The sequence below is a fragment of the Sphaeramia orbicularis genome, chromosome 12 (assembly GCF_902148855.1).
Source record: "Sphaeramia orbicularis chromosome 12, fSphaOr1.1, whole genome shotgun sequence".
In the NCBI taxonomy this organism is placed as follows: Eukaryota; Metazoa; Chordata; class Actinopteri; order Kurtiformes; family Apogonidae; genus Sphaeramia; species Sphaeramia orbicularis.
In genome coordinates, this window is record NC_043968.1 from 56,841,139 (window position 1) to 56,866,667 (window position 25,529).

A 25,529-nucleotide genomic window follows, 5' to 3' on the forward strand; every position below is an offset into this window, starting at 1 on the left:
GTTATTTCCAGTCAGAAGTACAACTAAAAAGGTGCTTTAAAATAAAAAAAAAATCTCAAGACACTGAAAAAATAGGACATGCCCTACCTGAGGTGAAACTAAAAAAAAAAAAAAAACATCCAGAACCTGTAGTTTTTGATACGTTTCTCTTTGTCAGTTTTTTCTCATTACCGAGGCCTCTGACTTCCCCTCCAGCAATTTTCTGGTTGTGTAACCTGGAAAAAAATGTGTCCAACAAGCCTGTGCAGAACATGTTGTATATTCAGAGATATAGGAGATGCAAGAAAAGAAGAAAAAACAAGAGCGTACAGGCTAAACGGGTTAAAAAAACTGTTATACAGGCAATGCTTGAGCACAATTTTCTGCACTTTTGACACTTGCATACTTTAAGAAAACAGCAAGATGAGTTTTGAAATAAAAACAACAGACTGAGTTTTATGGATGCAGAGTACAATATTTGGCATCTTAGATTCTCACAAGGCTTAACCCAAATCCTCAAAACCTGGAATGGCAGAGTGGTCTAGACGACAGCAGGGTGTCAGCTGATTCTCATGTTCACACCTTCCCTCCTCCGTCTGGGACTGCAGGTGAACAACAGTAACAAAAAGGAGTGGAATGGCATGATGGGAGAGCTCCTGGGAGGACTGGCTGACATGATTGTAGCCCCGCTGACTATAAACAACGAACGAGCCCAGTACATCGAGTTCTCGAAACCCTTTAAATATCAAGGCCTCACCATCCTGGTTAAAAAAGTAAGTGTCTGTCCTGTTTCATCCTTTTCACAATCATTTCATGGATTAAAATGGCTGTTTTTAATTGCCAAGAACCTTTTTTTGAATGTTTTTTTCCCACAGAAGTCATTCCACAAACTTATCTAGACCTCCAAGTGAGTTGATTCTGCACAAAAGTGGAGGCCAGAGCTGATTATACATAGACCCACAGACGAAAAAGTCCTATTTCAATCCCAAAACAGATTTTTTAAATTTCTTACTTACACTTACAGAATGCTAATATTTATTGCAGATATGTATAGAAATATATTACTCCTAGATGTTATGATAGAACTGTATTAAACTACACAGAAAAATTTACTTCACATAAAGTTTCAGAGGATTTTTTTCTCTAAATAGTCCATGAGGTGATGTGAGATGTCAAGATGAGTTGGTATGGATTGAACAATATTATTTTCACACTTTATTGCATTTTATGCCTTATTTTTTTTCCTAAACAGTCAAGACAACAGGACCAGTGCAGAAAATATTCTTTAAAATTTAATTAAGAAATGTAGGTAATTGGAATAAGACAAGCACATTTTTCTGCCATTATTACACTTGTGAGGATTTCTTAAAACAAGTGAAATGGTCTAGTAACAATCAACACATTCAGATTCAGACTAAGAACAAGACAGAGCTTATTTCAACTCTAAACATAAGATTGTTCTCTTTTACAGGATTATATTCCATAGTCATTCTATCGTGTTCCGGCAGCAGAGGGTTTTATTATTGTTGACTCGAGCAATATCTCACAAAAGTGACATGCATACATTTAGTAGTAATTAAAAATCTGAAAATAGTAACTGAGTGGGAGGTGAATTAATATGCAGCATCTCCATGGGGAAAATATGGAGGGAAAGACATGGAGATTTTCACAGTTCACATTCTGAAATTATTAATGTATGCAGGTGTCTTTAATAACAGCATTAGCATAATTAAATTAATTAGTTCCAGATGTGCATTTCCTACAGACGCTCTAAAAGACTCTGGGTCAGTGGTGGATTAGACTGGATAATAATACTGTGAAAACACTCTGCTGCAAGTAAAAGGTCTGCATTTAAACCTTAGAAGTATGAGAAGTTCATGTAGTCACTGTGCATTAGATTAGATTAGATTAGATCAGATTATGTTATGTTATGTTATGTTATGTTATGTTATGTTACGTTACATTATATTAGAATAAATTAGATTAGATTAGGTTATTTTAGATTAGATTAGATTAGATTAGATTATTTTAGATCAGATTAGAATAAATTAGATTAGATTAGATTAGATTATGTTATGTTATGTTACGTTACATTATATTAGAATAAATTACATTAGATTAGGTTATTTTAGATTAGATTAGATTAGATTATTTTAGATTAGATTATTTTAGATCAGATTAGAATAAATTAGATTAGATTAGATTAGATTAGAATATTTTAGATTCGATTTGATTCAATTACATTTTACTGGGAACCCCTGACCTAATATATAAGACAGACAGACAGACAGACAGACAGATAGATGATAGATAGATAGATAGATAGATAGATAGATAGATAGATAGATAGATAGATAGATAGATAGATAGATCGATCCTGTAAAGTGAGTGTATTATAGAAGGTGTGTTTAGATCTGGTAGCTCTGTAAAACCCGTTCTCTCATTCATTCTCATAATTTCTCATTTTGACTCAGTACTGGATATTGGAAACTACATCCAACCAACATTTGGACTAAATGTTTCTTTATTAGAGACTCTGACTTAGTAAAGTTTCACTGCTGTTATTACTCATAGACCGGTGTTACATCTGAAACTATGAAGCATCTAAAAGCTCATAGAATAATCAAAGCTGTCAGTTATGAGTTGATTATCAGTTGTGGTGTGTTTTTTCAGGAAATCCCTCGCAGTACACTGGACTCGTTCATGCAGCCGTTCCAAAGCACTCTGTGGCTGTTGGTGGGTCTTTCGGTACATGTGGTGGCGGTGATGCTTTACCTACTAGACCGGTTCAGGTACAAGGGGGATCTGTGTGTGTGTGTGTGTGTGTGTATGTCCATGAGTGTGTGTTTCTGTGTTTCACGGGTGAATCGGTGAGTGTGTTTGTGCACTCCTGACCTCCGCAGATCTTCCCCGGGTGTGGACACAGAGGCAGACGAGGGGAAGATTGTCTCCAACCATCCCACCGCTCTGTCCCTGTGCAGCCGTCTTTGTCTCTTTTTCTTTCCGTTCAGTGTGTCTTCCTCTTGCTTTGCTCACTCATGTTCAGTTTCCCTTTCCCACCTGGACGTCAGCAGGGTTTACTCCTCAATAGGTTGTCTGCTCTTTCTCATTTTATCCCCTGCAACCTTCCCAATCTTTTCTCCGTAGCCCATTTGGAAGATTTAAAGTAAATAGTGAAGAAGAAGAAGAAGATGCCCTCACCTTGTCATCTGCTATGTGGTTCTCCTGGGGAGTGTTGCTGAACTCTGGTATTGGAGAAGGTGAGCTTTACTGACACTCTCATTATCAATCACACAGCAGTTAATGCTCCCTGGAATCATGTTGACAGCTTTGATTTTAGATGACTGATCATTTCTGTCAAATATTCTGTGAACAAAGACTTTAACCCTCAAAGACCCAAACAGCCACTGGCAACCAAAACCATCTACTGATCTAAAATGTTTAATAGCTTCTGAAGCACTAAACCTATTTTTATGTGTAAATCATTGGTGTGAAATACAGTTTGTCAGCTTTTCATGGTAACCAGATATGACCCATTTGGATGTTCAGAGGCTCCGTAGTTACCGTGGAAACACCGTTACCTTCTACAACACTGATTCACCAGTAAAACCCATGGAGTTGGATCAATGACAGTGGACGTAGATGCTTGTTTTTTTGTTCAGTTATTGATATCTTTGCTGAAAAAGTCACTTTTCTTCAATTTTCTCTGTTTCTGATATAATAAACTTCAACTTTGATCTGAGTGTTTATGTATGTTTACATGATCAGTAAATTAAATATAGGAAAATAAGTTATTTTCACAGAAAAAAAATGCAAAATACAGAGGATAATATTATAATAACTGGGCGAAAAGGTTAAAGAGAGAAAAAGTCATGTGGGAACTACCACAAAAGTAACACTAGGTCTTTATGGGTTAATCTAGTTTAATTTTTGTGTTGGTTCCATGCACTTGTAAAAAAAATTTACAAGTGTTTTCTTTCTAAGTTACAGAAATTAAAAAAGACAACATTAAGGAACTGTTACAACGCAAAATACATGGCAATATTGAGTTGGTTACTGACAATAAAGCAAAGGTCCCACAATTCATTCATCTCACCTCTTTAACCAGTGGGACATTGAAGGATATATTTAGCTAACTAAACTTCACTCTAAATCTATAAACTAAAATATTAAAATGTAAACTTAATGCACAGGTGCACCACGAAGCTTCTCAGCGAGAATCCTTGGTATGGTGTGGGCCGGCTTTGCTATGATTATCGTAGCCTCTTACACTGCCAACCTGGCTGCCTTCCTGGTGTTGGACCGGCCTGAGGAGCGCATCACCGGCATCAATGATCCACGGGTGAGTTAAAATGACAGTGACTGTGGTTCTATGTGTATCAGTGGTCTTCTTATGAGTCTCCTCCATGTCTCATTATGCATCATTACTACTATTACCCTGGCTACTGTGTGTTGTTTACACAGGACACAATTTAACCAATTTATTCCGATATTTAAGTATCGGCCAAACATGAAATACTTGGTGACTGTTGAAAAGGAGGTCTGTTTAGATGATAGTGTTCTTAGTGCTGCTGAATGTCAGTGTTGTGCTTTCTTCATCAATTTGAGATGTGTTCACTGTCTTAGCTGAAGCTGTGGTTGTCAGAAACTAGGATAACATGTGGATTATATAATGCATACAACAGTACCTTGATTTACTCTAAAATACTTCAAACTGGAATAAGGATTTATCAAAGTTGAAGACAATAATGGTAAACTTTCAAAACCTCCTCATACCTGGGATTATCAAAAGCAACATTTTGATTCATTTGAAAACTGTAACTTATTTGACTTTTTGGGCATAAACCGAGGAGCTTTACTGTTTCATTTTTGTTCCCTTGTGCAGCTGAGGAACCCATCAGACAAGTTCATCTATGCCACGGTGAAGCAGAGCTCCGTGGACATCTACTTCCGGCGGCAGGTGGAGCTTAGCACCATGTACCGCCACATGGAGAAGCACAACTATGAGAGTGCCGCCGAGGCCATCCAGGCCGTGCGTGACAAGTGAGTCTCGGCCAGGCCGGGCCGACCAGAGCACGTCGGCCGGCTGCTCAACCTGTCAGGCACATAGGTCAGGGTCACCACAGTCAGCTCAGGAGGGACATGGACCTCTGGACCAGACAGGAACTGGAGGACTTACTACAGCTCCTCTGTGGTCCAGGCCCATCGCCCAGCCAAGGCAGACCAGCAGGGACAGGAGCAGGTGTGACAGGTGTGTCACCAGCACTGCCACCAGTGTGAGGTTGAGCTAACATTGAGTCAAGGAGCACCCTTTTTCAGGTTGTATCCAGACGAACATCTTTGAGATGGGGGGAATCCAATGGGGGACGCGCCCTCACCCATCTGGCTTTGGATTTCATTTGGCCCATAAGCAGCGGTAGAGATTGCTGGTAAACGCTGAATGACACACACGATCTGGTGTGCGAGAGAGAGAGGGGTGGGAGCCGTAAATGTGTATGTAAATCATTGTACTGTTGCACCGTAACCCCCTCCTTCCCCTCCTCCTCCCCCCTCCTCCCTCCTTCCTCCTCCTGCTCCTCCCCCCTCCCCCTCCCCCACAGCAAGCTGCATGCTTTCATCTGGGACTCTGCGGTGCTGGAGTTTGAAGCCTCGCAGAAGTGCGACCTGGTGACCACGGGAGAGCTGTTTTTCCGTTCGGGCTTTGGCATTGGCATGCGCAAGGACAGCCCCTGGAAACAGAATGTGTCCCTGGCCATTCTCAGGTCTGTCCCAGCCGAAGCTGCATTACTCGTATGACTTCTTTTGTTTCTTATCAATATGATTTCATGGTCACATATTGACCTTTTTATATCCATCTAGAGCATCGCCTTAAGTAAGCATCTTCTCTCTGTATCTCCCCTCTCCTGCCCTCTCTGTCTGTCTGTCTGTCTCTGTCTATGTCTGTCTATCTCTGTCTCTGTCTTATGGAGCTAATTTTCTACTAAAACTTCACCAACTAACAAAGCATGTTTTACAGCTGCCCTGTGATTCACTACCACGCAGTTTGGTTGGCACGTACAAAACATTTTCAAGCTATGACATTTTGTTTTGCAAATACAAAACATATCCAACTGTTGTAAATTATTTTTATTTACATCCTGCCTCAGAGACAAATACAGCATGCATCTGAACAGCACAAAAATAACATAATAAAAAAATACATCCAACAAAAACAACATTACATATATAATGCCAAATTCTGCCAAGAAATACTACATTGTAGATTTATTTTCAGACATTATAAGAAGTAAAATTATATTACTCATACTTTTAGCTGCATTTGATTCCTGTAGTGACTGATTCTGTAGCTGCCAAGACTTACATTCCCTGCTACATGATTTTAGGCTATGTAAATGGGGATGATAATGAGTTAGGGGGAAAATACATAGTGTATGTGGGCATCAAAAGGGCTTAGCATAGGCTACTATAGCGCTGACAACATTAAAATATTTACACAAAAGGCACAGCATCAAACACACAACTAACATTCATCCATATTCATCACACCCACGGCTCTAACACCATGTCAGAGGGATAATACCAGTGTCAAAGCAGATGTGCATGTCAGCGACCCAAGCAACAGGAAGAACCAACAAACAAAACAGAAACTACTGAAGAAATAACTTCAGCCAATGACAATAACCTTTAGATGTTACACTGCCTTGATCATGAGTCAAGTTTAACCAATCATGACTAAATGTAGGGTTTAAACGGTAATTTGTTGGTGCCTTTTCCCTCTTTTGGGTCCAAACATTTATCAGAACATGCTATTTTTTTAATTTTTATTTATTTATTCATTTACAAATTGTGTTTTTAATATGTGATCACAAAAATATGTCATATTACAGAGATGTTGCATATTTGTTTGATAGGTATGTTTTTATGTGCAAATCAAAATTCATGAGTTTGTCATGGTGTTTTGCATTACCAACCAGGCTGTGTTTGTTAGTGAACCACTGAGCATTTGTTACATATATTTAGTTAGTTTGTGTAGTTCTGGCACTGAAGTGGTTCCGTACTGTCTGTTTATGTTTGTCCATGTTTGTCAGCACACCTGTCCTGCTGTCTGTGTTTCATTTAGTCTGGGAGTAAGCGGCTCAAATATTCTGTCTTTTGCAGTTTGTATTAACTTTGTGACTTCTCTTCCCACCACCCCCAACCCCCTGCAGTTCTCATGAGAACGGCTTCATGGAAGACCTAGATAAAACCTGGGTGAGATACCAGGAGTGTGACTCAAGGAGCAATGCCCCAGCCACACTCACCTTTGAGAACATGGCAGGTATGGTCCTTATAGAGAAAACCGTTAAAAGTGATTGGACAAAAACTGCAGTGGTAAGGTACTGTAGCCCTTTTTTGTCCAATACCTTTATCAAATCGTTGTTTTAGTGTCGGCGTGGGTGCTCAGTGGAAGTGTTCTCGTGCCGTGACTTGTTTTTGTTGGATATTGTGTGGTTTGCAGCCGTCATCATCAGTAGCAGCTGGTTGGAAAAAGGAGACCGCTGAGCATGACAGGCAGTCCATGCGTTGATGCTCAGCGGGAGTGGTAGATGAGTCAGTACCTTACGTTTCTGCCTCTGTCTTTTTTCCAACAGGGGTCTTCATGCTGGTTGCTGGCGGCATTGCAGCAGGAATCTTCCTCATCTTCATCGAAATCGCCTACAAGCGCCATAAAGACGCCCGCAGGAAGCAGATGCAGCTGGCCTTTGCGGCCGTCAATGTTTGGAGGAAGAACCTGCAGGTAGGGACGATCCCCGATACACACTGAGGGTGGAAGGGCTGAGACGGGCATGAGAGAGCCCGCCTTCTCATGGGGGTCCTGTTCTGTCTCTCAGCCTCTTTTCTGAGCTTTTTCGTTTTTGCACGAATAGTGTTGGTCAGACTGCCAGATCACCGTCTGAGATGCGTGATCTCAGATGCCTTCATGCACAGTAAGGCATCCTCAGCGGCCATCCTGGAGACCCTAACAGAGGCAAACAGTGTCTCTTGTGTGTGCCTGCAGGACAGTAAAGAGGCCTCCGGAAGCCAAGCAGTGGCCGGGACCCCCTCATTAGTATGTAATTAAATAGCAGAGTCATTTCCACCCTGTAACAACACATTATGGAAAAACACTGCATTATGTAATAACTCGAAAAAACTTAAGACATTTTCACTTCATTTTGTACTAACACCTGCACTGTACGTGTTCTATTTTATAAGGAATCACTACATATTACCTTAGATTTCACAATATACAAGAGTTGCACTTCAAGAAGCTTAGGTTTTCTGAAGAATCTATTGCAGTAGTCATCAAAAGGAGGGTTTATCCAGTTTGGCTTTTGACATGAAGTTTGGCCGCAGTTAAGACAAGATAAGTATGAAAAAAACCTGGTTTGGTTAGTGCTTATGAGGATATTCCAGCAATGTACAAATCAGTTATAATGCCCGTCTACTTTCAACATGTTATCACACATAAATAACATTAGGTCAGTTGTTATTCAGTTTTTTGCATAAACAACATATATGCACAAAATTTGCAGCCACAAAATGCTTAACATGAAAAAGTCAGACATACGTTGCATTTAGGCTGTGATAACGATCCAGTTCAGGTGTTGGTTAACTTTTGGAAAAAGTCACATTAAGGGCTAAACCAGTGGTTCCCAACCTTTTTTGGCCCCTGACCCCATTTTAACAAAAAAAAAAAAAAAAATGTCTGGTGACCTCAGACATTCAAAACTGAGACTTTTTTTTTTTTTTTTTGCTAAAATTAATTTGTTTTTGATCATGTAATAGTTTGCTATACTATGCTGCAAATAAACATTAATTTTAGAGGACATTTAGTCTATATAATGTATATTATTATGTACGGAGGCAGAAAAGCCGGGTGTAGATTACTGCACAAAGTGAGAATTTTATTTTCTTTGGTCAGGATATGTACAGTCAGTCCAGCTTGTATTTACAAGGCTGACAATAAATATTGAACAAACAATAACTCAAACTATGAATTATGAAAGAGCTGCAGCATCTGAAACTGACCACAATGAACATTTGAGAGATAAACAGTACCACAGTGCTTCAGTTTCAGACTCACAGTTTGTTATGTCTTTTATATATTGTGATTGTCTCTCTCAACTCGCCATATATTTTTTATTAGTAAGTTTTTTTTATTTTATTTTTTATCAATTACTGTAAATGTCAGACGACCCCATTTGAATTCCAGGCGACCCCACTTGGGGTTCCGACCTCAAGGTTGAAAAACACTGGGCTAAAGTAATAACGTTACATGAAAAGCATGACAATAAGAAACAGTGCATTTATATAGCATATATTATCAAGGTGATTCAAAGTAGTTTGCAGATAATGAGACTGTTTAAAACAAAAAAAAAAGCATTTAAAAAATCAACAATAAAACAACATTAACATTTGCAAAGTTTATGAAAAAGCATTCAGAAATAAAAGATATGGTAAATATAGGTGTAAAAATAAAGGATTTAAAAGAGGTAAAAGTGATACCAAACAGAAAGGCTTTCAGTATGGATTTAAAAGAACGTAGAGTTGTGAATGATCTGTAGTTTTCTGGGAGTTGGTTCCAAATATTTGGTGCGTAAAACCTGAATGCTGCTTCTCTACAGCCTTTACTTTAGGTTAGAAACAGGACACAAACACCCACCTACTCTGTGCTCAGAGTTTGTTTTTTACACCATATTAGTCCCCAACCGCCTCCTGAGGTTTGTCCTTCTTTAACAGCATCATGAGAGGAGTTTGGATTTTTTTTGTCAATACAATCAGATGTGGTCACCTGTTCAACACCTGTCATGTTAAACCCACTGAAAAATCAACCAGTATTGTCAATTTACTGATGACGTTAACATTTGTGAAATAAGTTTAGCTAATGACCTAAATGTAACACAGACAGATAATGACTTCTATTTTGGTTCATTTCATCTAAAAAAGTGCAACTCAGTATTTTGTAATAACTACTGTAATATGCAATAATTTTCACCATATTGCATTCAACCGTCTAATTAATGGAAAACATGGGTATTTTTACATAATGAAATGAAATTTCATTGTATTTGTCTATTTATTGCATAATGTGGTGTTTTTACATAATGCGTTGCAACATACTCCCATGTCACTTCTTGCTGTAGGAATAACAATTATATAAATAGCTTTGTGACCTTTATATGATGGACATTACAGTTAAAACTTCACCTTCCATGCCCACAGCATGAAAAGTAGATCTAAGCTGCTGCTGTAGCGCTTATACGTACGCTTCATAAGGTCAGATGATGTGGACGTGGAAAAATCAACGAAGACAAAAGTCCATATGGAAACATAATCTTATCTGCGGTAACGGTGAATGCTGTATGGTCGCGTCATCATTAAAGTCTCTCTCTGACAGCAAAAAAACCCAACATGAAGAAACTATGGTAATGGTACAAATAGAGCATAAAAAGGAAAATCAATGCCCTGGAACAAAAACACAGCAGTGACTCCCCACGGATGTCGACACACTATATTGTATAGTATCCATACTCACGTTTTATCCACAGCTGTCTGTACGGCCCCAAACACGACCGACAAACATCCCAGAGGCTTCACACAACACAGGGAGAGCAAAAACACATCAACTTAAAGGTTCACTTTGCCTAAATTACAAGAAACATTTCCAGTGTGTGTAGTTTCAGTTTTCATTTGAATAAAACTCAGTTGAATAGAGGAATATTGGTAACTTAAAACCCCCCAAAATTTATCTAAAATACATTTTAAAGTGAAGATTTAATTCCTGTTGTGCCTTATAAATAACCTGAATGTTTAAAATCGTAGGCCAGTTGGTGTAATGATTTGCCAGAAATAAAAATTCATTCAGTTTAATTTCATTTTACTGATTTATTCAGAAGAGAAGGCCTGTAAGTAACAATATGGAATACTTCAAAATTGATTTATAAAATATTTTCTTGATTAACTGTTTAACCTATAAACTAAAACATAAAATGTACTTGTTGGGCCCAACCAACAATCCAAAACCTTTACATTTATCAACCTGATAAACCATCATTAATCAGCATAGGCTTTTAGTAGATGTTAATAATCAGTTACTTACCTGTAAGTATTATAAGACACATTAATGTTAATAATAAGACTTTAGTCATAATATTAATAACCATTTATTGTTGGATAACAAGATTTTTCAAAGACATTTATAAGGAGCTGATTAATAACACACTACTTTAAATGTTTGAATGTCTTGTAACATTATGTAACAGCAAAACATGTATTGATTTATCATTGGATTATTCTACATGTTTTGTGTTTTATTAATGTTAACACATATTTCTTTACATTCAATACATTCCTCCATTTAGTACTAACAGTTAACTATCTTTAGCTGAATCTAAAGTAATGACAATGCTTGATTAATGTTGATAAATTCTCATCAAATTACATAAAATTCAAGTGTAGAGACATAACAAAGACATCTGTGTGGAATTAATGTGGGTTTTTGTGATTTAAGTGACTGAACCTTTAAGCTGCAGTTGAGCTCTCACACTTTGTGTTCAGTCGATGAAGAACATGCATCTCGTACTCTGTGCAATCCAATGCACAACGTTGGAGATGCACCTGCTGTGACGTCTACTATTTTACATTTCATGGTTTCAGTCCCTGATTGAGTAGACAGGAGGTTCAGGGGTTAACCAGTTAAATGCCAAAACACTGTGAGTCTGTGATGTGGCCCCGCGGGGCCAGAAGAAGGTACAGTATAAGATCACAGTCTCAAATGCCTGTCAGCAAATCAATGTCCTTCTCAAAGTGTCTGCCATCAACCTGACTTCTGTATGTTATTGTCGTGAGTGTCCTCATATGGATGTGCCTTCTCCAGGCCAAACAGCAGGCGAATGCATGCGGGGGGGTGGGGGTGGGGGCGGGGGGTGTCACTGAGAAAGGAGAGGGACACACTAAACTGCCCGTAGACCAGCGTGTTTTAGATCCATGTCAGCTGTGATTACGTTGATCTTTCTGCACTATGGAGCAGAGATGGCTCATCCATGTTCATGCTGCTAATCGACCGTCACTGTGGGCCCTGCAGCTAAATGTCGGACTCACACAACCTTCACTTCCTCTAAGTGTAACCGCTGTAATGGGGTCTCATGCAACGAGAAGGGGCCCACAAAGTCAGGCTGATCCAATCTGTTCTGTCCTGTGTGAGGATTATTCAGGATATTACTCACACTGTTTGGGTGCACTGATTTGTTTAGTCACCATGGTCTAATTGTCACAAATTCAAAATGACAAGTTTGTCATTTAGGGCACGAACTCATCAGAACATAACATCAGAGTTCATAGTTTATGTGGCCTCCTCCTTCCTTAGTACAGCAAGCACCGATCCTGTCCAACTGTTTCATCATTTGACTGCTTGTGTGCATCTTTGTATGTAATTATGTGCTTTAACTGCGTCAGGTTGGTGTTTCATGCAAAGCTATGTACATACCTGTTAACACTCAAAACCTCAGAGAGGGTGCACTTTTGACTAACTTAAATCTGTCCACGTACATTGCTTATTTGACTGTTAATGCCTTTGCTGAGACATTCATTAAGTGCCATGACACTGGCTGCTGCTTTGACAAAGCTTTACAAAGAGATAATGGTGCATGCACTGTTAGGCATTACATGCCAAAGATAGTCCAGCTGTACAGACTTGTAGCCTCAGGGATGTAGTGAGGGTAAACCTAATTAATTTGGATGAAAAGGGGTTCAGTATGCGTCACACAGCACTAAACTGCTGCATCTGAGCTCAGACTGAAGAGAGCAAACAGGACGCAACAGAAAAAAAACAAGGACAGCAGGCGCATTGATTATCTTGAAATTTGTCAGTGTGCTTCAGTTCTTCTTTCCTCACTCAGTTTAATTTGGGTAAGAGGTTTAGAAACAAGAAAAAAAGAAACCTAAAATATAATAATGGATTTAGTTGTGCAGTACACATGCTTAACAAATGTTTCATTAGAGGAAGTACTGGATAGATTGCGTGATCAATCTCAACATCTCTTCCCTGTTTTTTTGGGATCCAAAAGACCCACTTAATTTTGTAAGTCTTTGTCGGGGGTGTTTTCGTGACTTTACTTGGCAGCAACAGTTAAGGGATCGTGACATGCAGTAGAGATGAGGAACGGCAAAGTCTGAGACCTTAACACTTTGCTTGTTGCATCAATTATTTGGGAAAGTCTGGCAGCTGAGTCTGAACTGTCAGTGAGCTGCAAATGTTTGTCCAGATTTTACAAACTATGACTGAACTGTGTATGTGTGTGTGTGTGTGTGGGGGGGGGGGGGGGGGGAGTCAAATTTTGACAGAAGTCATTGTGACATTGTGATGATTGAGCTGAGGGTTTACCCAACATTTTGTGGACCACTACATCACTGAGCCGCTACACATGTGCCTCCTCAAACAGATGTTACTCAGAAGTGCACCATCTGAACAAAGCTGAAGGTGATGTCAGTTTGGGATGAAAGCAAAGTGTCAGAATCCCTACTGCGTTACAACCTGATGATGGTAGTTTTTAATGTTGATGCACTGTGGAGGGCCGCTCCTGTTTCTGATGGGAAACAGGCGGCGGCTGAATGAGTCTTCATCTGATGGCGCAGCATGCCCTGCATGGCCCGGACTGTGCACACGCAGCACTTCATCAGGACTCAGAGCGGCCGTCTAAGAAATGAGGAAAAGTAAAGAAGTGACGTCATTCGTGGGCATTGATTTTTTTAATTTTATTTTTTACAGTTAGAGGCACTTTGTTAAACAGGCTGACGTTGATCTTTTACTAACATGAGATGTCATCTTCCAACAGGAAAAACGGTTTATTTATTAACACCTGCACTAAAAGCGAGTGATGTTGTGCACCCATCCATCCTCCATGCCAGCTCACCACCTGATATCGAGCCGTCAGGGGGCTGAGGGAAAAGGTTGGCGGGGTGATGGGTGGTACACACAGAATGTGCCCTAAAGAGCCTAGTCATGTGACCTGATGAAAAAGGATGCACTGCGGGGCCGGTGCTGGCCAGGACTGATCCGTCTGCTATTTGTTTTGTGTTTACTTATTCTATGTTTTCCCCCCTTTATCCCTCCATCCATGAGATGTTTTAGCATGTTGAAATTCACACCACACTGCCCTCCTTCCCCGTAACTGTCACTCATCGACATCCTTTAATTTTTAGAAATAGCATCTTTTAGTTTTCACACGCTCAGGTTTATTTGAGTTATTCTTAGTCCCAAAAAAAAATCACATATTTTTATTTTTATGCACATTAATGGTATTATTTTTGCAAGTAGTAGCATCCATCTCTTCTCTTTTTTATGCACTATCATTTCCATCCCATCCCTTTGTGTGTGGGGTGAATTTCCATTATACCACTTTCCAAGGTATAATGACTTTAAATGGGCTTTATTTACTGACTTTTGTGGTTGTTTTTCCTCTTTGATATGCACTTTATTGGCACTGACTTTTTATACCTGCCTGGCTTTGGATGTGGATGTTTGCTTTGCTAGTTTCTTCTTTTCTATTTGCCCTTTTTTGGTTCCCTTTTGGCTTTTGCTTAAGGATCTTCTTTAAAGTAATAACGATCTAACAGCAAGTGGATGGAAATTTATTTTATTTTTTCCTTTTCTCCCCCTATGCAGCCCTCTTCCTCTCTAGAGACTCAGGATGTAAGAATACCTTAATATGAGTTTATTTTTTTGTGCACACAAACACCCAGTTATTGTGCTGAGAGTAGCTGTGGGGCACTCTGATGGTATGAGGGAGGGAGGGCACCAAATTGGCTCGCCAACTTTTAAGGATATGGTTAAAACTGCTTCTTTTCTTCATTTTTTCTGTCTAGATTTCTATCATATTTGGCATATTCCTTAACGCTTGTGTGTGTGTTGAGGTGAGGAAATTGTAAAGTGAGATTTCAGGCAACAGCGAAGAATCCAGACAGATTATGTTATGTATCACAACCACTGACATCTTTAGTCATCACTCATTTCAATGCATTTCTAGGGGCTGAGTGAATGTGTCAGCACATTTCTAGTGGACTATTATGCCATCTTGTGCAGTCCAAGTGTGATAATGTTGCATAAAATGTAGACGAATGCCCTCATATCAGACAAACTTTCACATCTAACAGGCTTTATCCCTTTCTTTCTCCCTCTTTGCGCATTTTACATTTCCAAATGCTGTAGTCTTTCTGACAAGGACCCTCCCTCTATTTAGAAAATACAAAAATAAGGTAATTTACTGGGGTGGTGGTGATGGTGGTGGTGGTGGGGAGAGAGAATGAGTGAAACTGCAACCAAAGGTTATCACCCCAGCCAGAGAACATGAATAATGTTTCTACATATATTTATTTTAGGATAGGAAAAGTGGTAGAGCAGAGCCCGACCCCAAAAAGAAAGCCTCTTTTAGGTCCATCAGTACCACCCTGGCCTCCAGCATCAAGAGACGTAGGTCCTCCAAAGACACGGTAAGGAGATGAAGAAGCAACATGTTCCCTCTCTTTTCTCTTCTTCTTCTCCTCCTCTGTCTTCGCTTTCTCTTTTTTCCGCTCCTCTGTCTTCTTCGCCTACATATCCCATAATCCGACGGCGAGGGAGTCCCATCTTCCACTCACTCACCTCTGCCACATGTCTGTCCGTTCACCATCGATCAGCCATCACCATTTAGCATCTGTAGCCCCTCTACAGGCTGGAGGGCGTCAGTGCAGGAACTCAGGTCAGGCCAGGCCAGGAGCTGGGCTCTGGAGTGGGACAGTTGTGGGCTCTTCCAGCAGGGGTCCAGGTTTTTTTCGAGGGTGGGTGGGAGGGGGTGACATTTTTAGTGGTGTGTTCTTCTGGAGGAGGGGGGCGACAAAAGCAAGCAGTCTGCCAGTGGTGTTTGTCTTGGGCTGCTCTTCCTCCCTGCCTCTGGTTTGGACGTGGATTTCTAGCGATTGTGTCCCTTTTGGTGGTGTTGTGACGTGTGAACAGCATCGAAAGCGTGTATGTATATATTTGTGTTTGTGTCCCGTCGTTTTGAAGGCTTGATCCTTTGTATCTCCATCTTTTCTTTGCACTTCCAATCCCGCACTTCCTCCGCTGTTGCTTTTGGTTTGAAAAGCATGCGCTGGTGTTTTGTCATCTTTTTTTCCAAAAAACCCATTTCCAAGGTAGTGGTGGTGGCCAGTCGTCCTGAGAAGAAAACTAAGAAATGTGTGATCTTATTTATCAACATTATCTATTTTCAGGATCATGGATTTATATTAATATATTTTGCTTTGTCATATTTTGTTTGTCATAATTCTTGTTTATTTTTCAGTGTCCTTGTGGTCTGAACTGTGCATGCCTCTTTCAGGGTACATTCTCAGGAGGTGACGACAGTCTTCTTTTATGTTTCTCGGGGCTACAAACTCTGCAAAGCCTTAGACTCTCACTGTGTTACAAGAAAATACAAGAGATCCAGCTCTTTTTACACCATTTACAGCTGTGTATCGTAACTTGACCCTTTTGTTGCGGCACAATGAGAGTGTCAGGTTTTCTCCATTCCTTCACAGTCCAGTTGAAAAGCCCTGCTCGTTGCGCTTGGGAGGCTGTGCTCCACAAGCTTTGGAGTGCTCTGAAAAAACCAGTGACCCGCATTCATTTGTGCCCAGCTGCTTGGTCAGACATAGCTGGTCGCTGACCAAATCTGGCAGGGGCCTCAAAAAAGAACAAAGATAGCACAGACACCTTCACAGAGAGGCTTTTTTTTTTTACTAACATTGTGTTCTGAATGTGTTTCTCAGGGGAGATGTAGCCTTTGGCAACTAAGCTAATAATTTTTGTCTGTTTTTATTTATATCTCCTGTCTTTCTCTCTTTTTCTTGTGTTTCATTTATTTATTTATTTATTTATTTATTTATTTATGGATGTTTCTGCATTGAACCAAACTGTTTATTACTCTCCCCTGGAGGTTTCTCAATACAATTGGTCACATTTGGAGACAAGAAGAGCGGGATCACCTTTGTTAATGTGTCTGAAGGAGCGTACAGATGCTGGTTTGGAAGGCCTAGTGGAAAAAGAAAAAAAAAAGCCTCAAGGTGGAAAAACAAAACAGGATTTAGCATAATCCAAACAAAAAAGATTTACCATCCTCAGTCTTTGACCATTATTTTGATTTTATATAAATGTTCTTCTTTTATATTAATGGATATCAATGGACTTGAGTGTCAGTGTCCCTCACCCACATGCCACACTGCTCCTCTCTCCCTCTAAACGCATGCCAATGACTGTAACTGTCATAGATGTAGTAACAGTAGACCAAGTAGAAATAACCTTGTGCCATGTGTTAAGATAAACCACCTTAGTAGTGTTGAATGACTAAGCTTTATAACCATTAACTGTGGTTGTGATGTCAGTGAAGTGTCTCTCTTCTGCTGGTCCACTTGACCCCAGTAGGGTGCGCTGTTAGCAGGCCCTCAAGGTACAAGACATGAGGAGGCTCAAATGGGGGCTGTAAGCCATATCATGATGCAACTCGCGGGTCAAGTAGATGAGAAACATCCACTCTGACTCCTAAAGTCAAACATTGTAATCCTCAGTCTGGATGTTGGCTCATCTGTCAGCATGTTAGTTGCATCATAACCAGCTTCTTAAGCTCACATGCTTGAATGTATTGGCTCTATCAGCTTAAAACGAGAGGCACCCAATTATATATAAGATCTTGCTTGATATAAATTCAACAGAAAAAAAAAAACTAATTATACTGAGGCAAGACTCTTTCCTGTTTTGGTTCTAATACTCCACTGTATATAAAGGATGTGTGAACAAATACAGTTTTCTGATGACTGTGCATCAGGGCCATTGTGGATTAAAAACAGGGGGTATAATAATCTGAGAAAAAAGTGGATTTCCAAGAATAATGTAAGAAATTAAAGAGAAAAAAACTGGATAGTCTCTGAGATTTAAGTGGAAAAGTGGAGTTTTTTTTTTTTAAATTGTACATTAGACACATTACATTATGTTACATTACATACTTTAATCTCAGAGAATACCTGAGCTTTTCTCACAAATTTATAACTATAATAACAGTCAATAATCAGGTATATTCAGAGTATTTCCCCCTCCTCTGGTTACATATGTTTGTTTTTTCTTTTCTTTTCTTTTCTTTTTTTTTAATCTGCAGTGTTCCTAATATGGCCTTATATATTAAGGCCATTGCAGGTAAAAAAATAAACCATTAAAAATTTCAGGGGAAGGGTAATATTTGGAGAAACAAAAATCATGATATTCTGTGAGATATTTGCAGAAAACAACTCACTACTTTACAAAGAAAAACTGGGATTATAAAGTCATTTGTGAAGTAATATCTCCTCCTTTTTCCTTCTGTTTTGCCCTGATCTCTAATATCTACATATTGTGTCTTTTTTTCTCTACTTTCTCCACTTACTCAGCTTTTTTATATTAACTCTACAGTATTTGCTGAAGCAAAGATATTTTTGAGTTGTATGATTTAATTAAAGTCATACATTATTCATGTGTTCTAATATTAATACTGAGGTGGTGGAGTTGCATTTCCTCTTGCAAATGCATTCAGTATTCTGTTTCTTCAGCTGTAGATGAAAACATTTCCATTCATTCATTTGTGTGAGATACAGCCTGTGATGTAGGAACAGCCATCATAGTTTTAATTAATTTTGCTCTGTTGATTGTAGTTTTAATTTAATTTCTTTGCCTTTTTATGTCAATTAATACACATATTTTTATTTCGAATCTTAATTTTAGGGAAGGTTTTATGACATAATAACCATGGCCACCTACACATTAGTGATCATGCGTAGCAATGTCTTAAATAAGCCCTTAACCATGTCATGTTGTGTGGTATTGCATGTCTAAGCAGGTATTTTTCTCACAAATGTATGGCTTTAATCCCAGAGTTTGTTCCTCACAATAATACCCAAACTCCCCAGACTTCTGCCCACACTGGCCCTCATACACTGCCCTACTTTGTCACATATTGACAAATACAAAACATTTCAACAAAGTGCTGTGACTCAGGGTGAAGGCGCACAGATTCTGATTGACATGACATAAATTCTGTGTTTATTCTGATTATCACGCCACCCGAGCTCACTGTGTTCCAAAACACGATGCAGGGATTGAAGTAAACAAAAACAGCATGTTGCATCAGCTAATTGACTGTATTGACTCTGTTTAACTGTTTCGTTAGACGTCTCTACCTCTGCTCATTACCCGAAAAAGCAGCCTCAGCATTAGAAATATGGCTTACTGCTGTCAGACCACACTCTCTAAAGAATCAATGCAATAGAAATAAATAAATAAACCAATCACTGTTGCCATAGAAACTGAGCACCTGCATGGATTCAGGATGTTTCCCCTCTCTGCGCCATAGACGCCTACAATTCAATGCACTCTGCTTTAAAAGAAGCACAGTGAAACCAGGACTGGATGTAAGAGTCCGGCTGAACAGCACTTTGAAATCTGCCTAAAATTCATCTCCTGCTCCAGAGCGAAGGCTAAAATTAGATCCTGCATGAATGACTGCGAGGAGATAAATGAGCTGTCCATTTTACCCCTGGCAGGAAATTATCACCCGGTCGTCATGTTGCACGGCTCGAGAATAAATGATTCAAATGTGCTGTTGTGTGGAGTCTCCGGACCTTATGTCTGCTCCAAACTAGCCCACCTCAGGCAGATCCAAACCACCTCTTAATATGAAGCCATGACAATAAATGCACAAATTGGAGGTCTGTCTGAGAGGGGTTAATGAACCCTCCTGCTTCTGAATTTCTGCAGAAATGAAGCACAGGTGTTCTGGATGTTTAGACGAGTATAACACTGTCATTTTACTGGATCGGTGCAAACACAGTCCCTCGACCAAAATACATGTTTAACAAGCACTTGAGCATGCAAATCTTAATATTTACCCAGATCTGTCATCTACTGGAACCCAGTCTAATACCTGAAATAACAGTAAAGGAATATAAAAATATAATTCACTATCTTCATGTCACTACTGAAATCTGTGTCCCTTTGTTATGGCTGCATCAAGTGTAACCCCTAAAGACCCAAACATCCACCGGCGACCAAAATCAGTCATTTAAATAAACTGTTTAATACCTGTTGATCAATTAATCCTATCAATACATGTAAATAACTGGTGTAAAATGCAGTTTGTCATCTTTTCATGGTCATCAGATATGACCCATTGGGATGTTTGGAGGCTCCATAGGGAATCATCTTCTACAACATTGATTCACCAGTTTGATAAATGAATATGAATAAAATGAATAAGTGGTTGGTAATGATTATTTTATATTCAGTTAATGATATATTTTGCGGAAAAATGTATCTTTTTCTTCAGTTTTCTCCGTTTTGATTATTATAACGCTCAACTTTAATCTGAGCTTTAATGAACATCTACATAATCACTACATTAAATGTAGGAAAATGCCAAATTTTCACTTAAAAATGGAAAATACAGAGCATAACATTAGAGTCAATGGTGATAAATCACTTAAGAAAGGTTAAAAATAGAGAAAATTTCATTTGGGAACTGCCACAAAAGCAGCACTGGGTCTTTCTGGGTGAAGGTCATTTTGAGCTTATTTCAGTGATGCTCATTGGCACAGTTCAGGCTTGAAATATTTCATCACAGCACCCAACTACTGTGACATATAGGTATTGAGGAGTGATGACTGAGTATCTTTCCCATCTGGAGCCTACACATGGATGCTGGGGTGGCGGAGGAGGCTTTAAGGAGCTGGCAGCAGGGATGTAATGCAGCAGCAGCATCGGTGTGTCACAGATAGAGCTGGAAACACCTAGAAATAGACCGAAGGTGTGTTTGGTACATGGTGTATGGAGCTACACAGGTGAACTGCACCCGTTTCTGAACAGATGGACACATAAAAATGACATTTTCTGTAATAGCATGTAAAAAAAAAAATGTGTGTTTGATGGTGATGTGAAAGTAATGCACTAATTTTAGCCAATGTTTGAGCACATTTAGTCTGAAATGATGGGACATATGTGAACACTGCAGCTATGACAAAGGAACATAGACTTACTTCTGATCTGCATGTAGGACTATGGCTAAAATCAGTCTAATCTCATGGAGACTGAGATCCACATGAATACAAATGGTTTTTGGTGCTTTATGGCTCTTAAAGCTGCAGGAACAGACAGTCAGAAGACTGGTGAAACTACTTTTACAAACTGTTTTGAAAGAATCCTGATTTACATTTTATACCTTTATATGTATATTTTATCTTATGTGTGTATTTGGTGTTGTCCATTTGCCTTTTATTTTATGAATCTTCTTTATCTTTTTTTTAACTCTTCTTAAATTATCTTTTCTAGATTACTTTTATGTTTTCAAAATTTTTTTAATGTAAAATTGTTTTTAATATGAGATAGATGACGTTAGATGGTGATAGACAGACATCTCTGTAGCTGCTATTTCTAATATTACTGACACTGTTGTTCCAAATATCGCCAGAAATGACAGTTTATTGGTCGTCAGTGGTTGTATGTTGTGTTATCAGTGTGGACAAGGCCTCAAATTTACACTGTTTCAGTCGTGACATGAAAATATTGGACATTTTTTATATAAGAAAATATAAGGCAAATGTGTTTTTTAAAATTCACCCTCAAAAAGCTCATTAATCCCTTACTGCCTAAATGTATTTACAATTATATAAAAAAAAAAAATTATTTGTGTTGTTACCGTTGAGCAGATGCTGAATTAAGTGCAGACTGTTGATGTGAATATGACACATAAAATAGTGATTATTCAAATTACTGACATCAGGCATAATTGGTATAATATAAATTATAAATAATATAAAAAAACAAATGTTGATCAGGTCCTCCAGGCAATAATTCAAACAAAACAAAACCATTACTGAAACAGGGCTTTGAAACTGATCCATGACCAGTTGCAATAGTAGTCTACAAGGGGATTAGATCCTATAAATATCTCCATATCCGTCACTTGAGTTTAAAATGTTATGGTTTCTATAAATGATGGTTTTAAGATGAGATAAGACTTTATTGATACCACCATGGGGAAATTTAACAGTTGGCAGCTGCAAGTTACAAACATAAAGTGCAGGGAAGACAGGCTGAAAACATATAGTGTGAAATATGAAAATATATTAAAAAAAAAAAAGAAAAACATCTGCTATTTATGTAGATATTTAAATACATTTAGATTTAAATAATATGTACATATTTACAATACAGATACACATGGTGTGATTTGGGTGGTTTAATGAGAACTGTTATAAAGAAATATATGAATAAATAAATGTATAAATATTCGGTTCACTTTTATCTCTAGTGTTGTTTTCAGTAGATAATAGACAGATCTTAATAAACATCTAAGACTTGTACTTAAATGCTGTTAAATGTGTTTTTTGATGGTGCCGCACCAGTTTGCACTGATCTGGTGGAATGGCCCGTTTAGTGCTGCTTAACAATCTTCCTGGTGCTGCTTTAGTTCTGGAATGACTCCCTGTTCTGTTCCTCTTCCTTCTCCCTTTTCATTTGTGTTCGCCTCTGCAGCAGTATCCACCTACCGACATCACGGGCCAACTCAACCTGTCGGACCCGTCTGTCAGCACCGTGGTGTGAAGACGGAGAGGGAGAGGTCCGCCGCCATGGGGAGAGAGGAAATGACACGAGGACGGAGGAGAGGAGAGCAGAGGATGATGGGAATGTGAAGGCCCCTTCTTCTTCTTCTCATTCGTTTTTCGCTGTCTGAGCCGAGGTTTTGGTTTCACCGGCTGATGATGGAGCTTTGAGGGAAAAAAAAAACAACAAAAAAAAAAACTGCCTGCTGAAGAAACACTGAACCTGCACCTTTTACAAGTCAGGACAACCTGGCCTTAGATGTTTGTAGGGGTCCCTGAGCATGCACAGAAGAACCCATTGATCTTTTCCTTCTGTATATTATTAGCTAACCTTTTGTCACACTAATTTACTCACTGTTTGATGTAGTTTTAACTTTCTGACCAGTTGTACAGCTTTAGCGAGCCAAGTTTAATTTAGTCAAGTTCATAGAGTTTTGGTGCAATACTGTACTCAACATATCACTTCAAGTTAGACACCATAGTACTATCTATTGTTTCTTAACATATACTGCAATACAGCTTCAGTGGATTTCAATTTAAGTCATTTGAATAGAATGTATTTGTGTTTTTATCTCACTTTTTTAGCTTAGATAGGAGGGTTTTTTAGAGATTTAATCTGAGAACACTACTAACGGCACTAATATGACTAACTCTGTCAACTAGTGGAAATGACGGAAGCATGTGTGTGCTTGTATTTGCATAAGAGCTTTATGTAGTTGAATGATAATACTGGAAATGTGGAATCTGAAGGCTTTTATTCCAGACTCTGCAGTTTTATCCCCCTTTAATTTTCTACTAATCTTCTAAAATGCATGTTGTTTTTGTTGAGACTTCAAAGCAGGTGTACATATGAACCTCTGGATTAATTTTGCAGGCTTGTGTTAAACGTTTGTGAAACTCAGCCGTGTTGCATTTGGGGATGCCCTCGCTCTTCCTCTCTCCCGCTGCAGCAGTCTTTCTCATTTCCAGTCTCCGAGGGGTTGCATCAAAGGGCCAGGTTTTTCACCCAACCAGCACTCGGTCTTTCATGCAAAACCTCCTTCCTGCTCCGTTCAGGAAGGAGAACTTTTACACGGAGGAAGCCGAGTGAGTTGAGAGCTCAGTTTGCGAGCTTGTTTACAGGTTTGGTTAGATGCAAAAACAGGCCGTTTCCCATTTTCTGGAGCTGAGAAACCACTGCTATTCGGTTGTTTGTTTGTTTGAAAGACTATTGTAGACTTCCTGGTGTCTGGCACTGCATAGCACTTTATGCTGAGGGGTTTCCCAAACTGTAAAAAAAATAAATAAATAGTAATAATAAATACACTTCACCATCAAACTAGAGCTAAGGAGACCCATGTAACATCTCAACAAACTGTTTTTTTTTTTATTTTTTTTTTATTTGTTTGTTTGTTTTTACCAATTTACAAAATGTTCACATTCACACACAAAGCGCTGAGACAGAGTTTAGTTTCAATCCTGAACTGACAGTTTTCTTCTGATCACATTCTTCTTTTTTCCTTTGCATGCTTACATGTTCCTACCAGTGCTTTAGTTTGTTTTTGGATGCGCATCATTGCCATGTACAGTAATAGGAGACCAGAGGAGCACTTACTGCAATGGAATGAAATGTAAATAAGAGTGGTTCAGTGTAGACGATGCTGAGGGGATTGTACTGCACTTGTATTACGACTGCAGCTGAGTCTTTACTATAGCCACAAACACACAACTGAGTTGTGATACAGAGACATGCATGAACACACACACACACACACACACACACTAACCTCATATGGGAGGAATCACTCATTTTTCTTACCTTTTCCTAGTAAAGACCTTGCATTGAGACATTTTGTTAATACAATTGTAAATAAAATATACTTACATATGGACAAATCTGACAAATTCTGTGCCTGAGGTTATTTGTACAGATTCATTTTCATCATGCGCTGATGTCAAGAAATGCCAAATGTCTGACTTCTTCACATTTTTGCTCTTAATTTCAACAAACATTGGGTAAAAACAGGGAAAAATGGAAGAACCCAATATTCGACTTAACCAGACCTAAAGCATCTACTGATCTAAAAATGTTTAATAACTTATGAACCAATAATTCTATCAATACATGTAGATAACTGAGGTAAAATGCAGTTTGTCATCAGATATGACCCATTTGGACGTTCAGAGGCTCCGTACTGAATGTGGAAACACCGTCATCTTCTACACCATTGATTCACTAGTAAAACCCATCAAGTTGGATCAATGACAGTGGTTGTAGAGGCTTATTTTTATTAGGGATGCACCGATACCGATACCAGTATCGGGCCCGATACTCAGTGTGTGTACTTTTACTCATACTCGTAAAAGTACTCCAATACAACCGCACCAATACCACTTACAGCAGCATTACGTTCACAGTTAAGTGCAGCAGGTACACAGCGGAGGAGTCGTGTGGGGAGTGTGAAGAATTTTGAAAATAAATGATGGTGACAAAAGTAACACTGACTACAAAAAACATTAAAAATACAGACGGAGCGTTCTGTCCATCCTCTGTGTACATTCCATCCGTTTTCCAGGTGCTCGCGGGAACCGTGGAGGTAGAGGATCTGTTCAAAGAGCGACTGTGTGAGTTATTGAAAAACTACTGACATATTTATGACAACTACGCAGGGCTTGGCCGGTTTCCGTCCTAATTATAATACTATGGGGGTACGGAGCGGTCTGGACCGTGCCACCTGCAGAAGTGAAAAGGAAACTTATTGCTTATTTATCTTTTCCCTACCTCCTGAAAATCACATTTAAACCTTAGCAGCGAAAATGCTGCAACATTAATGTCTACATTAGTGTTACCTCTGTCGTCTCCATATTTGTTATTGCTGACTTTCTTCTTCTTCTCAAAAAACTTTACTTTTCTT

At 39.0% G+C, this 25,529-nt stretch overlaps 1 protein-coding gene across 11 annotated transcripts in view; it reads left to right on the forward strand.

Moving 5' to 3' along the window:
• grin1a (glutamate receptor, ionotropic, N-methyl D-aspartate 1a) overlaps positions 1 to 24,515 on the forward strand; it is a 59,731-nt gene extending 35,216 nt beyond the window's left edge. For 3 of the 11 annotated variants that reach the window (XM_030149648.1, XM_030149649.1, XM_030149646.1), the window contains 11 exons: positions 588 to 752; positions 2,653 to 2,771; positions 3,127 to 3,239; positions 4,173 to 4,321; positions 4,865 to 5,022; positions 5,580 to 5,741; positions 7,188 to 7,297; positions 7,611 to 7,756; positions 14,666 to 14,692; positions 15,379 to 15,489; positions 22,568 to 22,636. In XM_030149648.1, the coding sequence (XP_030005508.1) occupies positions 588 to 752; positions 2,653 to 2,771; positions 3,127 to 3,239; positions 4,173 to 4,321; positions 4,865 to 5,022; positions 5,580 to 5,741; positions 7,188 to 7,297; positions 7,611 to 7,756; positions 14,666 to 14,692; positions 15,379 to 15,489; positions 22,568 to 22,636 (1,329 nt within the window). Of the gene's footprint in view, positions 1 to 587; positions 753 to 2,652; positions 2,772 to 3,126; positions 3,240 to 4,172; positions 4,322 to 4,864; positions 5,023 to 5,579; positions 5,742 to 7,187; positions 7,298 to 7,610; positions 7,757 to 14,665; positions 14,693 to 15,378; positions 15,490 to 22,567 lie in introns of all 11 variants that reach the window. The other 8 variants (XM_030149647.1, XM_030149654.1, XM_030149655.1 and 5 more) reach the window with 6 other exon arrangements.
• The last annotated feature ends 1,014 nt before the right edge of the window (positions 24,516 to 25,529 follow it).